Source organism: Buteo buteo, chromosome 5 (assembly GCF_964188355.1).
Source record: "Buteo buteo chromosome 5, bButBut1.hap1.1, whole genome shotgun sequence".
Taxonomy (NCBI): Eukaryota; Metazoa; Chordata; class Aves; order Accipitriformes; family Accipitridae; genus Buteo; species Buteo buteo.
The window spans coordinates 15,883,959-15,901,779 of NC_134175.1; the positions used below are offsets into that span (position 1 = coordinate 15,883,959).

Sequence of the window (17,821 nt, forward strand, 5' to 3'; positions counted from 1 at the left end):
GTTTAATAGTTTCAGAGTGTTTTTCCTGTGTTTTGAATGGAAAAAAATGTGATTCATAGCCAGTGAACAATGATTTCAAGCAAAACGCCACTCCTCTTAATACCATAATGCAATAGGAAGGGAGATGGTTAACCTGTGGGCAGTTTCCTGGCCTACTACATTGTGTCTTCTCCATCTCTGTGCACACAGAAGTAGCAGCTCTGGATCTTTGAGAATCCTTCCATTTAAAAAAAATGTGTATCTGCAAGACAAAACAATTCCATTTTGGGGTGGGGGGGGAGGAGGGAGTTCATTGCCAAAACCTGCTGGTTGTACAAGTACCTTTCCTGCTTTCCTTTTTCAGTGCTTCATCAACAGGATTCTGCAATTTAAAAAAATAAAATTCCAGTGGAAGCGGGGTGGGGGGTGGAGTGTTCCCCTCTTTTCACCACTCTTCCTGTGTGTTTTCCTATTCCTCTCACTTCAGAATTTTGCTTTAGGCTTTTCTGAGGGTTTTTTTTTTGCTTTCTCTGGTCATGACCTATGATTCTTTTACTAAAAAGATCTAAAGATTCTAAATTCTAAAAGAGTCTAAAGCTGTTGAGCTAGCTTGTCCTCCTGTTGTGGCACATAAAAATTAGATCTATACTTGAATTTCCTTACACATACTGCCTACTTTGTAACTGCTCTTGGTCTACAGATTATAGTATGATACTGTCTGGAGTCGTTTTCATCTGCTGTAAATGGAAAAGCACAGATGATGGGCTACTACCTGATAAGGAATGTGGAAAATCTAGCATTGACTTGATGGAAATTCAGAATCTCTGTGCCCCTTTTGGGCACTAAAGCGAGTTTTCGAGCACCAACATTTGTTTTTAGAGAATATCTTTGTTCTCAGCTTTGAATTTATAACTCAAACAGGGGAATAAGTTACAGACACAATGAGAACAGGACAATTTCACGTCTTCTCCTAGTCTCCCCTTTGAAGTCTCTTTGAGGCAAGTTCCTGCTGAGGCAGGAGTCAAGGTGTGAATAAAACTACAGGATCCTTAATTTTCCACAGCCACAACCTAGGTGAAGTCTATCTTGCTTAAAGAAATAATATAGGGGTTCCTTGTGTTTACGTGATGATAATCTCCCTTGGCTTTAGTGGAGTATTGTCACTAGAAAGAAAAATTTGAGGCAGTGTAATTGAATGGTCCCATTCTTTCAATATCTGCTTGATAATTGAGTAACGGTTAGTACTTGAAAGCAAGTAAGTTCTTTCCCTTTCTCTTTGGAAAAAGCCTCCAAGGGTTTGATAGCCTTTTCTGAGTATGAAATTTATTTAGTCAAGATAATGACAAATTAAGGGACTATTTGACAAACTGGTTTTGACTGTTACAAAGTTATTTTTGCTTATTATTTTGTTTAACATTGTAAGTTGTTAAAACAAACCAACTGAGATGTTACCTAGGATTGTATTTGACACTCATTTTCTAATCCGTCATGTGGAAAACACAATGGGGATATTCTTTTACTAGTTCTATTTAAGAAACTGTTATTTCCCTACCATATAAAGTTACATTTATCATATTAGGTGGCATTCGAGACAATAGACCACGTCTGATACCACATTTGTGCAGATTGTCTTGAAAAGCAATAAGATTGCTAGAATATTTAGGACAGTTACCTCTGTAATGACAAAACTCTAAAAATGCTCACCTTAAAAAAATCAATTTTTAAATCGTAAAAGGCTTTTGTTTTGAATTGTATACACCTCTGCTACATAATAAACCTTGATGTTTTGCTTAGAATATGGATAGGAATAAAAAAAAATAGAGCACTTTAAAATGCCTCTGCAAAATTTATTGGATGCAAAGACTATAACCAGCTTCAAATCAAAGGGTGTTTTTTTCTTGCAGAAAAACCTCTTCTTAAATGAGTAGGCAAATGATCATATAGTTACGCTAAGTAGTATGAATTTCTGATTTGAATTTTGGCACAGATGTTTAAGCAGTGGTATAAGACTAGAATGATTGCTGTTATAAGGACTAGCATAAATGGTGCAGCTTTTCATTAATGAAAATACCTACTACTTCTATATTTTAGCTGTTAAGTGTATTTAAAACCTAGTTTAAGTGCTCCAAAGAGTTGCTGGGAGGATTTAAGGGGGATGTGCCAGGTTCTACTGCCCCTTAAAAATTATTTAGGAGGGTTAATCTGTTGTCAACCAACTGTGTTCAATTGCTGTTGTCTAGGGGATGGTGATCTTAGAAGAATTCCCATTTCCAAAAGACATTTTGAAGAAGCAAATACAATTGACAGACCAAGAAGCTTTATTAAACGCCACAGGGAATTCGCAAGCTGCCATTGAGAGACAGGATTCTTTGCCGGAGCATGACTTTGAAATGTCACCCAGCAGTCCTACCCTGCTTTTACGAAACATAGAAAAACAGGTAAAGTAAAATAAGAACTGAATGGTCAATGGAGCCAAATGATTTACTTCAGAAATAGGGCAGGTTCCATGGTGCCGACTTCCAAAAAGGAAGATATTTTGCAGTCCTGAGAGTGGGTGCTGATGAATTGAAGGGCTTAAATAACTACATTGTACGCCAGGTTTACAAATGAACCTTTTATTTCTGATGTGTCTGTGTTACCGCTTTGTTTCCATCAAAGCGGCCACATAACTTCTAACAGCTATCCACAAACGTGCCTCTCCTTTATAGTTAAGTTCAATGTAGAGTTGCCACAGATTGTTTCAGGAAATACTTACGTGAGATGAAAGAGTACAGCTGAAGATGGAGGTATGTTGCACTTGAAACAGAATAAAAGTGCCAACAGAATATAATTGTTGGTCTGCCTTTTAAAGTGTCACGGGACTCCAGTTCTGAGCTGAGGAATTCCAGGTACTTCACAGGCATAGCAGAGGCATAGCTGTGAGCGGAGTTTCGGTTCATGGTGTTCAAAACAGTCATTTCCAAGGTTAATTCCAGGAAATACAATATAGACTCCAACAGGGTTTTCTTTTGCTAGAAAGTACATAAAGAATGTAGTAGGATCACGTTGCTGAAGGAGATACAGGAAATTTGTTTTCAGAATGAATTTATACAGTTCGCATAAAGCAAAGCTGACAAAGCCAGTATGGTGCATTTATACGTTGCTCTGCTGCTCTACCTAAATTCTTGGTTGCATACAGGTTTTTTAAATGGGGTAAAAGTAGCTTTAGGTACTAATGCCTGTTCCTGAATCTCTGTGCCAATTTTTCTTATTTGATAGTCATACTTTCCTGTTCTTAAAATGCTTCCCCTGTTTGATAGATCTTATCCACAACAGACAGGAGTGAGGAAGCAATGAAACAGGAAATTTATATGCGCAGTGCTGGCAATTGCACAAGGTAATCCAAAGAGCATTTTTAGAATGTGGTGAATGTCCTCTCTTTAAGTGATTACTTGGAGAATTAAACGCACTTTTCAGTAAGATATTGGACAATTAAAGTAATAGTAGTGTGTTTCCTGGTCCCTAAGTAGCTACAAACAGAGGTCCAAGAACACTGATGATCTAAAGATTACTTGGAAGTAAAGGTGTTCTTCATTTAACTCATCTCACAGACTACATCAGATTTCTTCCCTTTCCCCACAAAAAGCTTTGGGGTTTGATTTGTTTTTCGACTATCAGTTCTGTAAATTAACCCTAACTCTGAATGTCTGAGATACTTCTCGTTCAGTGTCAGGAGTAGCGATGTTGTAGGCTGAAGTAAATCCACAGGTAGTCCCACAGAATTCTTCAGTCCAATGTTAAAGTCTTTCTTTGTTAAAAATAAGTAATTCTACTTGTGAACAAAAAAAATTCATAAAGAATACAAAGTGACTGAGCCTGGTAATTTTTATTAATACTGTTTTCAAGTCCTTTTCATAGCTATGCAATGTTTTAAAAACATACATGTTTTTCCTTGTGTTTTGGAAGTCTGCCATTGTTTCAGTGCTTTTATATTCAGTAGAGACTTTGCTCCTTACAGATTGAATTCTGTTGAGATTTTTACATCAATCTGCTAAATATTTTACTGGCATCTTGTTTGCTCTGTCCAGACCTTTTGTAATTGACTTGCTATTTCTGTGCTTTAATATCCATCCCTGAATATTTCATTCTGACATGAAATTTTTACCCGACTGCATCACTTAAACATGAACAGAAAAGACATGAGTTGTAATAACATGGAAAATAATTTTTTCTGCATCTTTTTGCGTAAATGGTGGTGCCTCAAAACATACAGAAAACTTACTGGGTAACCTTTAGGAATTCTTGTTTTAAATAATCTTAGTTCTGAATGAAAGGCCTACAAAATAGTATAAAAGTTAAAAAAAAAAGTATGGCATTTCAGATACATTTTATTTCTATTTAGTGTGCAGCACACAGTTTCTTCTAAGAAAGCTACATTTATTGTCAGAATAGCCTTTAAGGTTTGACATTTAAAACAAAAAAAATCATTATGAAATGTTATCTGGAGTCAGTCCACAATTCATTGCTTTATAAGGAGTAATTCTTAGTCTTAACAAATTAGCTGCATTTATTTTGGGGCAGTTGAAAGTCAGCGTTTTGGTAGGGTGGGGGCTTCTTGTTGCTATTTTTAAGGATACCAGAAGATTTAGCCATTCTGTCTGTAGTTACAGTAGTCCTCCTGTAGTTACACTTCCCTTTATAAAAACACCTTTGTCAAACTACAGTGAGCAATGAAGAGGATTCTTTTAACAAGAAAAATACTTGGAGTGAACAAAATGTACAATGAGTAGACAGCAGACCTTGGGTTTTTTTCCCTGTTGAAATGCTTGTTGAATGGCCAGTTAGCAGCTCTGGGCTGCAGCTGTTGTAACATCAGCTGTAAAGCATTCTGGTTTCTTTTGCCTTTTTAAAAACTTTTGGTTAAAATAGTAAGATCACTAATGTGTTTTGTGTACTACTAATTCAAGTGTATAAACAACGTGCTTGGCTGGTTGTTCAGGGTTGTGTTGTTTTTTTGTTGTGTTTTGAGGTGGGTTTTTTTGGTATAGTTGAACATAATAATTGTGAAAGAAAAAACATGCCATACTTCATTATTCACATGAAGAAACTAAATATGATTATTCCATGATGTATGTGACTGGAATCGTAAGTAGAAAAACAACAAAAACCCAGAACCTTTGAGCTGTTGAGTCTCCATAAAAGTCTGACTACCTTTTATTTTTTTTGGTTTTTTTCCAGAGTGCACAACTGAGTGAAATCATCAGCAGCCTAATTGCTCCACTCAATCTGTCTCCAGCTTCTTCATCTCTTTCATCCAAGACCTGTAGGCACAGACAACTGGTCAATGGCATCTCCTTCAGGTAGATGACAGTATGGTAGCATCTTTTTGAGAATAACTTTTGGTAAAGTTATATAGATGGAACTGATAATCATTACAGCAGTAAATCAGAAGAGAGAGCTGCTTTCTGCAAGCTTCAAGAGAAGTCAAGTCTTGGTTGTAAGGTTGAACATAGTAGGGTTTTGTTTTGTTCTTAAAGACATAAAAGTATGCAGTCACTGTAAGTACATTTAAGTACTGGGAAGATGAATATATCTGTGAAGTAATGAAAGGATACAGTAAGTAACACACTACTTCTGATTATTTCAGACTTAATGCATTCTGTCATCAGGAGTACAACTTAATTTCTGGAAAAGCGATGAACTAGACTTCACTAGATCAGTAGAATACATAGGCAACATCACTGGTGCCTCAGCGTGGTGGTTTTTGTGGCAGCTTCATTATTTCTAAGCATATCAGTCTTCAATACAAGGACAAATTTATCTTTGCCATCTACTTTTTCAGGAATTTGGAGATAATATTTTTCCATTTGTGGTCTTCCGTTCTGGATGGATATACCTTCCAGGATGACTGTAGCAGCTCAAAATTAACATAGAAAAATGTTTCTCAGTACTACTCCATACATCTTAGTAATTCCATCTTTTATTCAAAGATTTTAAAATACAACACAGGCTGTAATCAGTTTTAGTCTCAAAACAGCATTAAAGTAATTGACTACAGTCCTGTCTTAGAAAAGACCTAGGTATGTAGGGTATTTATACTGAGATACTGGTAATATGATTTTTGAGGATGGAGGGGTTGCTGTTATTTGTAGGTCTTAATTAAGATTGGATGGATGAAGAAAGTGTTCCCTACTAGAGCTGGGGAGTTTATGGCAGTGTCTGCAGCAGAATGTAATTCCCTGGCTTCTGGCTCCAAGAAGAGCTGGCCACGCCGTCTGTTTCAGCAGCTTTGCCACAGAGGCTGTAGCTCCCACAAAGAGATTATAATGAGCAGCTTGGATGGGCAGCTTCTTTAACTGCCGTCTGTTCCAAAGAGATTGTGTGACTGTGCCCTAAATTTAAGGATGAGGGGTCCTGTCACGTAGCATCCATGCTCCTGATGTATCGGTAATTTAAAGACAATGTACGGGAAAATCAGAAGATTCCTCTGAGTTTTGGAATAAAAATAACCCTGAAATAGGAGTTGCTAGTAGAGATGGGTATGTGGAAGAAGAGAGTAAATTAGGCTGTTAGAAGGCTGTGTCCTGAATCTGTAACTTTTTCACAAAACAGATGAGGAAGGGTTCCTGCTTTTAAAAATATTTTTAGGAGTGTATGGAGTTGACTTCATGATGTGGGACTCTAATGATGTAACTTCAAGATGCTTGTCTTCTGATTTACCAGGCACCATCCCAAATCAGTTTTCTTTCCGTTTTATGAGCAACACAGTTGTTTGCTCATGGACCACTCTCACTAAGGCAGGTTGTTTTCTGCTCATGACATATAAAAGCCCAAAGAAGAATGAGAAGAGTTTTAAGATTTTCTCCGTGCTGTAGCTCTGAACTGGAGTTGTTGCGTTAGGTGTTGGAAGGGAATCTGAGAGATGTGAGAGCTTTCTAGATGTCATCTTAAAAATCAGTTAAATAGTTAATTTTAATTATTCACTTCTTGTGAAGTGTTTTGAAATCTGCAAATAAATACTGTTTATTAAAGATGGCAATTAAGCACAATATAGAGTGGTTATAATGAGAATCCTGTAGGGAAGTTTACTGCCTCTTACTTCTTGTTGAGTGTGTTTCAGTTTTTTGTGGTATTTTGTTGTTGAAGTAGTTTTGTGTGCAATTAATCGAGACAGTTACATACTACAGTTAAATTCATTTCTTGGCTGCTTCTCCCCTCGCTCTTTCTAGAGCTCACACCGACTGTATTAAGTACTTGAGAAAGTAGAAATCAAAATCAAATGGAAAGTAAGGTGATTTCTTGTTTTTGAAGAGGAAAAAAAAGGATGATAGTGATTTTTTACTTAAGTAAATTCTTGAAATTAGTTGTAGGCTCTTGATGTGAAAGATAAAATAGTCCATGTTTAAAGTAGGTCTAGGTGTGAGATGCTTTGAGGTTGGTAATCATGGGGTTGCAGTACGGTTGGTTACTTGGGCTATTCCCAGAGGAAGTGGTGGTGCATGTACAGTTCCTGGTTGATTAAATGTGGGAACCTTGAATTGCCATTTGTCAAGGTCTAATTTCATTAGTGGCTTCCTTTTTCTATGTAGCTTTTCTTTGCTCAGTTGAATCTAGATGCCAAGATTAGCCAGGTGCTTTGTATGAAGGTAAATGTTCATGGAAGCAGTTCCCTAAACTAGTGATAACCACTTTCTTATGAGGGGAGAGGAATGAAAAAGTTCATTACTTCAGTACAAATAGTGCCTGTCTGATGGCTTGCTGTGCATGTGTGTATCCGTGAGTAAGGTCTCTGCTCTTTACCTAGGCTACGGAGCAAGAAAGTCCAGCCTATGAGCTTTGAAAGGACTGTTTCAGTAAATCCATGAATTTTACATCTGGCAATGGTTCATTTCGCTCTTCTGTAGAATCACATTTTGAAAACCACCCAAACTAAGATCAAAATAAATGAATAACCCAAACCTTGACTGGGAAGCCTATTTACACAAGTGGCAGGAAAATTGTACTGCTGTGTAGCGGAGCTCTAAGCCACAGAGCCGAGATCTCTGCTTCATCTGAAAACGGAGCCGAGCGTTACTGCAAGGCACAGGAGGGTAAATAGAGCAGCTGGCAGAGACTGAAGAGAGATTATCAAAGACCTGGGCAGACCACCAGAACAAAGGCAGGAATCACAGAAGTTGAGGAGCCAGACTGAGCTTTTTGTTCTTATATACCTGTCCAAGTTGTCTTTCATGTAAGAGGGAGGTATGTGGAAGTCTAGAAGTTGGGCTTGGCACCATCTGACTTCGAGGCAGATAATTACAGAGAAAATGTTTTTGAGAATTCAGAGAAAGTATTTTAATAGTCTTTTGCATGGACTTTAAACATTGTATTTCTTTCTCAAGCCTTAAAAAATGCAGCGTTAGCATTAACAATGTCATGCTTCAGGATTTGGGGCTTTTTCTTGGCACTTACTAATATGTTCCTTTAAATACTTTGTACCATCCCTCTTTTAATTAGCACATTTTTTTCATTGAGTCTGTGTTGCTTATTGGGATTGTTCCGATGTGTCAGAAGGAGAGCTCAAATTCAAGCCCGTAAAGCTTTGTTACCACACCAGCACAGCATGGGGTGGTGTTTAATCACACTTTCATAACAAGCACTTCTATTTAATAAAAACGGACTGTTAGAAGAATACTGCTTGTCAAAAAAGATTGATAAATGGCCTTGTAATAAATTTGTTTTCATGTTTTATTGTGTGTTACAACTTTACTAGTAAGACTGACTTGCCAGATAAAGTTCGTAAGAGAAAATAGTCATTTGTGCAGATAGATGACCTGCTACGAACCAAGGCCAAGATATCTTGTATACTTGCGCTTCTCAGGCAGTTTAGAGTTGCAGTCAAGGTCTTCAGTATTGTAAAAATAAATGCACACTTGGGTGCTTTTTGCAGCAAGCCTTCAGCTTTGCAGGCAGATGTTGCTACAGCAACAAAATAAAATCGGGTTACCTATAAAAGTGAAGTGCATTCTTCCCGTTGAGTCATTCCCACCCAAATGGGAGGGTGTTTTGAATTCTTACCTTGTAGCGTTGCCTGTTCTGATGAGCAGGCTGTAGATTGGTGAGAATGATCCAAGGTTGTTATACGTATAGGGTTTTCTACTGCTCTTGGTCCTGTGTTGACACATAACTTTTATGATTGCATACTGTATTACTAAGGGTGCAAGTGTGCATGTAGGTAAGGTTGTGGAGGAATGCTGCTGTAACACTGAGGGGGATTTGAAAGGGATAGACTTGGGGAAATGCAGGTAATGTTAAAAGGAAGCTTTCCATGTGTTCATGTAGACCCTGTCACATTGTGACTGGAGCTGAGCTTGCATTCTTCCAAATCATCTGGGTCCGACCAGCTTCTAGGTCTCAAAGACAGAAAAACAGGCTAGGTTTTCCCTCTTCCTCGACAGTTTCCCCCAGGCTGGGCTTGGGCTCTATTGGAGAGCTCTATTGGCACATACATGGAAGTGAAGTTTAATGGCCTTGTGTTGGTTAAACTTAAGTGTGCAGAGTTCCTAATTTTCATAGAAATGCTTCACAGTGAGTTGCAACCGCTACACTGAATGGACACTGGTTTGTAAAGCTTTACTTAAGTTTCAGTTCTTGAGCAAAACTAAAAAATCTCAAAAGTATTAGGGCAGGACTCCAGGTCTCCTTTATGTTAGCATGATTGCTATCTTGAATGGAATATAAGTTTGTAGGGAAATGTTAATTCTAACTTAAAACTCATAGGTGTTAGAAGTGTTAGAGTTCTTGACTTTGGAAAAATGAAAAACCATTATATGCTTGAGGGCTTAACTTCATTTTGACATTTGTTTCCATGAGCAAGAAAGGTGAACAAGAACAATAAACTTCCTTTCATGACCTAACATGGAATTAATCAACAGGCAAACAAAGCACCTACATGGTTTCTGGAAACAGTGTGCTAAAACATTTTAGCATTTATAAAACTCTCTTAGAATTAGATAGCTAATGCTAATCAGTGTATGAAATGTTGGGCTGTGCATGTGGAGCCTATTTAACTTTTCCTATTTCCTCCCCTGATAAATCATGAAATTGCAGAGCTTCAGACAACAGAGAAGTATCCTCTTCGAGCAGCTGGTTGCTTGATCATCAGCACATCAAGAAAAGAAGAAGAGACAGGACAAGACTAAGATCTCTCTCTGTGGCTAATGTGAGCACATCTGCCCGAACAAGGCCACTTCATAGTTTCCAGAAGAGGAAACTCTACAGAATGCACAGGGCCTGTTACTGGAGTCAGCAGGTAGGCCTTGCCTCTCTCTTCAGGAGACAAAACCAAAGAGTCCAGCTGCTAGAGGCTGCATGTGTCTTCTCTGGTGTGCTGGAAGAGAAGTGCATGCTGTGCTGCTTATTTGTTACATTCAGGGAGCATATAGTGTATGTGGTGGGAGTACTAGATGTGTCAGCAGGAGCTGAGAGTTAATGAGTTGATAAAAATTAAAGAGCGCTCAGAATCCTGCTTATCAAATCACTTTGTTGTATGGCTATCTTTAAAGCCCTTGTACAGTCTAAGAGACAACTTGAGACCTTCCTTGGGATGCTTGACTGCTGAGGAAACAGGCTACAGTGTAAATCAGCTGCCTGCTTGTTTTCAGAGTATTTGTTTTAGCTACAAGAAAGTTTACACAGCTGGTGGCTCATATCATTTTCTAGGAAATTAAATTGCAGTATCTTAATGTTTTTTCTGTTTTTGCTGTTCCTGATTAGTTATATTGCCTTTTTCATGACACTTTATGAATCCTTTAAAACTCTTAAAATTTTCCGCATTACAAAGGAATTAATATTTTAAAATGGGAAAAAACCCCATTATCTCTTGTGCAGGGCAAGGCATATCTGTTCACATCTGATATTAATAGCATATTGCTGGTAAGAATATACAATGAGTTTAGCTGTGGTGCATAAAGCAACAGTCTAATTTGGGAGCAGAGATGGTATGAACTCATTCTTTAGAGCAGTTTTAATCCCAAGTGGTTTTAATGTCTTGATTTTACTTTGCCTTTTAAAAGTGTGTTATATTGAGAGAACTCTTCATGTCTCCTTGGCTAACTGTCTAGGATTTACTAAGTCTACCAGTGGTCTGGAGAGAAATTTCCCCTGCAAGGATGTTCTGTGTGAGTGTGCTGATTCAGCATCCTCTGCAAAATTGCAGAAGTGTCCTAGTTTTAGCAAGATATTTTATTGAAAACTGTGCAGTTTCTTATTAGCATGACTTCCCAGCTTCCTGGCAGTGGGGCTTAAAGACTTGGCAGCCTGCCTGGAGGGTTTGATGGTGGGGGATGGCGGTGGATGGAGTCTTTGGGTTTGGGAGCTCTACCTCCTAGACACTTAGGCTTTTCATCTTCCTTGCATTAACCAAGGAGGCTGTTGCTGACTTTGACTTCCTTGTTTCTCATTCAATCCAATCCATGTCCTGTTAAAAGAGGATGGATGCCTCGTTCCCCAACTGATGCCTCCAATACCACAAGTGCTTCTTGCAGCTGTGGAGGTTGCTCCTCAGCAAAAGACTCCAGGACTTTCCTTCTACTGAAACACGAGGGGTTTCCACTCCAGATGCAACTTCTAAATAACAGGCTTTTCTGGAAGCCTACATCTTGCAGGCTCACGTGTCTCATATTTCTACAAGCACTGCCTATGTCTCTGTCCTTTGAAAACTGGGCCAGAGTTAGTGCAGTTCAGAGAATAACAGTAGAAGCTTGTGAACAGAAACTTCATTTCTGCAGCCCAGCAGCAGGAGTTCAAAGCAGAGGTTACCTTTTTATCTTCAACCAGCTGTAGAGCTGAGCTGCTTTGCATACTCAATAGTTTATCTTGACTTGTAGACTAAAAAGATAAATCTGTAGTTTACCGTTGATTGTAAGACTGCAATCAAAAAGTGCATTTTAAGTTACTAGTTAAGGCTTCAAATACAGGAGCTGGTGCAACTGTGTGTCTCCTCCATGCTCTTGACACTTCTAGTGCTGGGTTGCCATATACTAACCCAGCGCCAGTGTCGCTGTACTGAAAGTGCAGAGATGTCCCGAAGGTAGTGTTGTAAAACCCTCTGTAGGGACTGCTGTTTATGCTTACCACAGCTCTTGGCTCAAAAACCTGTGTTGAGACTCTGCTTTCTAATGTCCTCTCTGTGGGGAAGTCAACCGAGAGGCAACGTGGAAAACAGTGTCATGGGCTACGGATAGATTCTGCTTGTTTTCCTGGAGAAAATAAAGGGTGGTGGCAGCAATCAAGCTGTCAGCTTCAGGCTTCATGCAAGTGCCAAACTCAATTAAAGTTTTCAAAATTAAGGTAAAGCAGTAAACAAAGCCTCTTACACAGTGTTGGTTAAAAACAGAGGGATCCTGCTGGTGAAGTAAGTGATAAAATTGGACTGGACATTTCCAGCACATTGTGACAATCAAACCTAAATGGGTATAAAGTCTTTGAATTAAGAGCCATCATCAGTGTATTGTTTCATTCAAGAAATCTTATTCTAACAGGCCCTGTCACTGTCTTAGTCCTGCACTTGCTACCCTTGGTTACCCAGCTGTTGATGAGATTGCTTAGCTTGTAATGGAAGAACACTGGCTATCAGCCCAGGCTGACTGCTAGATGAGGCAGATGTCTAAGGGTAAGGATGCAAAATGGGGAATGGCCTCTGGGATTGTTACCTAGGTTTTTTGAAAATGCATTTATATTCCCAATAGTAATCCAGCAAATTTCCTCTGGCTTTCATAGAAAAAGTAGTTACTTCTTAGCAGCATGGAAAATAGTTGGATTTTTAATGTAATGTTAGTGCGCCATCTCTAGCAAGTGCTGCTCCCATATTTCTGCAAGTTTTACATATTTATATAGCCCCTGGTACCATGGTCTGTGAGGACCCCCATTTCTTTAAGGTCACTGGCCTGAGAACAAGCTGGAGCTAGGGAAGACTTGCTGCCACCTCCTTGCAGCAGATGTGGAGTTAACAGAGACCAGCTTGCCAAAGTGTGAGGAGAACATTGAATCTTCTGTACATCACAGCTCCTGCACCAGCTTCCTCATGGTGCCTAGTTCACATAGCAGGCGAGCGAGTGCCTGGCAGTGCTGATGGATGATGCTGGTCTGCAGACTGATCTGAGCAAGATGATGACTATCGAATTCTGACCAGAGAATCACAGCAAAATGCAGACTTCCCATGTGTAGGCAATTAAGAAATGCTGGGATAACTGAGGAATTTGGGGGATTTGGGATGACTGGTTGTACCCTTTGCACATTGAATGGCATTCAGAGTGTTGTCCTTCACATCTCTTCGGATTTGTTTATGTCGTGGTTTAACTTAAGCTCATCCCCCCCTCCACCCCGCAACATTCATGTTAGGAAAAGCAAAGTATGAAACTGTGAAGTGCTATTCCATCTGTCAGTTCATAAGGTCACTGGGAAGACAGCCACATTTTTTCTGTTATCTACTGCCATGCCACATACATTTACAATGCTGTCAAAAGTTTGAGTATTTAGTGACCTAGTAGCCTCCCAGTGTCTGTTGAGAGATGCCCTATACTGTCCTCTACTTTGCTGTGTTTCTTTTCTGAAGAGGACTACACCTTCCCCTGCTCTGATATTTAAATAATGCTTACACAGAGTAGTATGTAAAAGAAAACATAGAACTCTGAAAGTCTAGAAGACCTGCCAGATCTACAAGATAGTTAGACTGCAGTGGGGATAAATAAAACAGGATGCAGGGTGTTTGGTTTATGTGTCACCATCCAGTATCCTCAGGAACCTGAAACATCCTTTGGGGCCAAATCCACTCGTCCCCTAATTCAGAATGACTAAGTACCACAGATGATCTGTGAGTCATCTCTTGACCGTGGAATCTGTTTTGTATCTTTCTTCTTTCATTATCTAAATAGCTTGGTAAGAGTTTAAGCCTTTTCTTGATTGTGAGTCAGTGCACAAGCCACTCTGAATAATCCACAGGCACAATAAACCCTGGGATTGCAGTCTGTGCTTCAATCTAGAGGATGTGATTGTAGTGGTGCATTTCTTCAGCGTGATTTTTGAATGAATATTAAAACTTGCATGCAGGATAGCACAAAGGAGTAAACTGCAGGCATGATCTAGTAGGATGACATGTGCTTGCAGGCTGGCTTTAGAAGCCTCAGTGCTTCGTTCAAAATGCTGATCTGCCACTCGTTTGTGTTGTTACAGCTGGCAAGTCAAACAACCTCTGGGTCATTGTCTCCTCCTATAAAATGCATGTACTGTAGTTTTAACACTTAAGAAAGAAGGCTAAGAGTATCAAAACATTAAAACCAAGGAAGTGTGCAAGTAGCGGATTGGTGTCAGGACTTTAAGACATGAGCACCAATTGAATGATTTCCCAGTGGTTGTTGCATTTATAACTGCTTCCCCTGCACCCAGATTCTCCAAAGTTTAATGCCTGGGTGCTTCTGCAAATGCTTTTCCTACAGTGAGGACCTATAGTATCTCCGTCTCTGCCTATTTTTTGCCTAAAATTGAAGAAACTGATTATTTGTGATATACCAGAAGTTCTATTAAGTTTATTTGAAAGCAGATGAGTGTTGTTACTAGTCAGAAGCTCTCAGAGAGGTCTTTGCTTAGTTGACATGCCCTGATGTTTTCTTTTCTAGTATTTTATCTGTGTGGCTTGCTGCAGGGTTTCTTTAGTAACATGGAATTTGTTTTGCCAGTACATTCTGTTAGTTTCTCATTTAACATCCTAACTAATGACATAAGTTCCACTGTTGTTTTTTTTCAAGTTGTGCTTTGCCAAGAGATGTCATTGAGGTTATGTAGTGTTTTAATCTATGAAAACTTTATACAGCTATAGATAAAGGTAAGAGGCAATAGAGCAGTGAGATCTGAGTACTATCAATTTTGGTCCTATCCATTTCTTGCAGGGTTGTAGAACATAGTGGGTTTTTTTAATCTGCAAATTCTCATTGTATTTGTATCTCCACCTGCTGGAGGAATAGTTGGTTGTGTGCACTGAAGCACATGGAGAAAACCGGAATTCAAATTTGCAAAGGTGCCAACACCCTGAAAGTTGGGCATTGAGGTGCAAAAGCTTATGTTTTAGATACCACAAGCAAACAGTTGGTATAATGTTGCCAACTCTTGCAGTCGAGTATTGCCAGTATTTTTTCTTTTCCGTCTCGATGGGGATTTAAGCGAGAGCAGAAGAATACCTGCTTTTGTTTAGTGGTTTTAAAAAAAAGAAAAAGAAGGGGAAAAAAAAAAAAGTGAGTGCTTCTCCAGAAGGCTTTGAAACAGACAGGGAAAAAAGTATTTAAATTCTAGGGTTTGGGTTTCTTTAATTCTCATGCCAGTTCTATGATTTTTGTGTCCTGTTGCATTCCCAGTGCATGCTTAGGGCCAGTGATACTTTTTGTAGATGCTACTTGATAAATACATATGGGTCTTTCACCAAGTCTTGTTATTTTTCAGTTTTTAGGGAAGAGTATCTATATATATACACACACTTTTATAATTTGTATTATATACAGCATGCAGAACCTTTATCTTACTTGCTAAATGTCTGCTATCTGCAGGTGGTCTGTAGCTAGCATGAAAGGAGAATAAGGGACAGGGAGAAGGGTGTGTTTGCAGACAAGGTGCTTAATCATAATATTGCATATAGTGTGGAAGTTGTACCCTGTTTTCTGCCAGGTGATATTTTTGTCTGGGAACAAATATTTTAGCACCTGCTTCCTAGAATACAATCCCATTTCATCTACCATATTATCCTGTGTTGTGGTTTATTTGCGTTTAAGGAGATACAGGTGAATTCTTTGTGGCTGTTACCAATTACTGCATTCTCTAGCTCCCTCGGTCGGTAAATTTAAAGAAACAGCACTGTCCACAGCAGTAACTAGCAAGCATATTACTCAGTAGCCAGCTAGAAGTTTTGCCTTTCACACAGTGAAGTAGTAATTTCCCCTTAGTTGCACTGAAATGGGGTCTACTGGTTGTCATCCCCTTCCTTGATAACCCCAGATACTGGCTCCTACACCTGCTTCTGCATAGTTTCCTGGCATTGCTGACTTTTAAAAAGCCATGAATACAGAGAATGTTGTTGTGTTGCCAAGTCTCCTGCAAACTGGTTTCAAGAGGATGCATTCTGCTTCAATGAAAATAGTGTAGTACCTCTGTGGAAATGTCAATTTTCTGGGTTGGGGAGGAGAATCACTTGCTTACGGTTTGCCAAGTTTGTAGGTGAAAATAATAGTTGATAAAATGACTATTTTAACACCGGAAGTTAAAAACGAAGATCTTCTATTAGTTAGATATCAACAAAACCTGAATGGGGAAAAAAAATAAGTATTCCTACACATTCAGCTATTCTGAATGTGTGACAAGACTGTTGTCTACTGGGGAGGAAGGAAGGGAGAACACCTTTAGCTTTGTGATACTGTGATACTGCCAGTGGAACTAAATCCATCCTTTGTGAGGTTTATGGCAAGCCGGTCATGCTGTGAATTCTGTTTTTTTCCAGAGTGAAAAACCTGAAGTGTGCTTTTTGCAGTCCTGCACCTTTAGCTTATTATGACATTACTGTAGTGTTTTATTGATCACATCTATTCTTAATTTCTACATGGCATTTTTGAAAAGAGATCCCTGTGGATTAACATGTCTTTCCTTCTTTTGGTTTAACTGATCAAAGATTACTCACTAACCTTGATTTTTCTATTGATTTGCTAGTTGAACAAAAGGTCTTTGTTTCAGGATGTTGAGGACAGCATACACTTCCTACAGAGCAGGTGAAAGTCCATCTCCTGTTGGCTTATAACAGGATTAAAGAAACTAAACTCCATGTACTTATGAGAGGTGGGTGATCTCCAAGAATGGTAGAAGGTACCACTCCTTTTATGACACTGACCAAGAATCTGAATTTGAGACAAGCCAGATGCTGAGTAAGTTGCTGTTAGTGTTTTATGAAAGTCTCAGTTCTGTTCCTAGAAAAAACTGGTCTCTGCCCCAGGATCTGCCACTTCAATGTTATCTGCAGCTTCAGAGGGGCCAGAGGCAGTTGAATTTGTTTACATCCCAGGGCAGCTTGCTTCACTGTAGCTGACCTGCATATAGATTGCAAGCAAGTGCATGGGAAAGGTCTGTCCATTTGACATCTGTAGAAGCTTCATCTGGAAAGGGGAGAGTCTGTCATGTAATAGGTATTGTCAGCACCATCTGTTATGCACCTTCCCACGTAGGGGTGTCTTGGATGCTTTGCCCACCTTCTCCCCCATGACCTGTTGATAAGAGAGAAGGTCTTTGGGGCTTTCAGATTAACCTTTCACTATCCATATATTCTATGTTTCCCAAAAGCACTCTGCACTGAAATCCTGCTTAGGGAACCCCTGATGTTTAGCTTGTGAAAGGAAGACATTTCATTTAACTGTATGTTCTGCCAGAGGGACCTAGCTCTGCTCGGAGCAGATCATTGTATGCAGAAGAGGGAGCCCATGGAGAAGGGGGCTGGCCTTCAAGGCAGTTGGTAAAGCACAGAAGCAAGCAGGTAATGTGGTGCTCTGTTGGTTTGAGCTGTACATAGCGCTTCTGGAGGATTAAAAGTTAGCAGTGTGTTAAGTGTTCAAAGAGGAGGCATCAGCCACCCACACGGTGGTTCACTTGGATCCCATAATTAAATCTCCACAATTAGTTAGCCAATTTAGTTGGCTACTCATTTACTGAAGAAGTTTTTAATATTGAGGGGGATAGCTCTTTGATATTGCTGAAGGGGGGGGGTTGTAGGGAGAATAAATGCTTTTTCCTTGCCTTTTTCAGCTTATAAGAGTAATCAGAAGCAGACGTGACAGGTATTCAGCAGTGTATTTGAGCT

The 17,821-nt window shown here is 39.3% G+C and overlaps 1 protein-coding gene across 1 annotated transcript in view; it reads left to right on the forward strand.

The window, feature by feature from the left end:
* Positions 1–17,821, forward strand: part of KANSL1L (KAT8 regulatory NSL complex subunit 1 like) — a 66,561-nt gene that overhangs the window by 24,271 nt on the left and 24,469 nt on the right. The window contains 3 exon segments of the mRNA XM_075027941.1: positions 2,220–2,417; positions 5,197–5,318; positions 10,048–10,249. Coding sequence (XP_074884042.1) covers positions 2,220–2,417; positions 5,197–5,318; positions 10,048–10,249 — 522 coding nt within the window.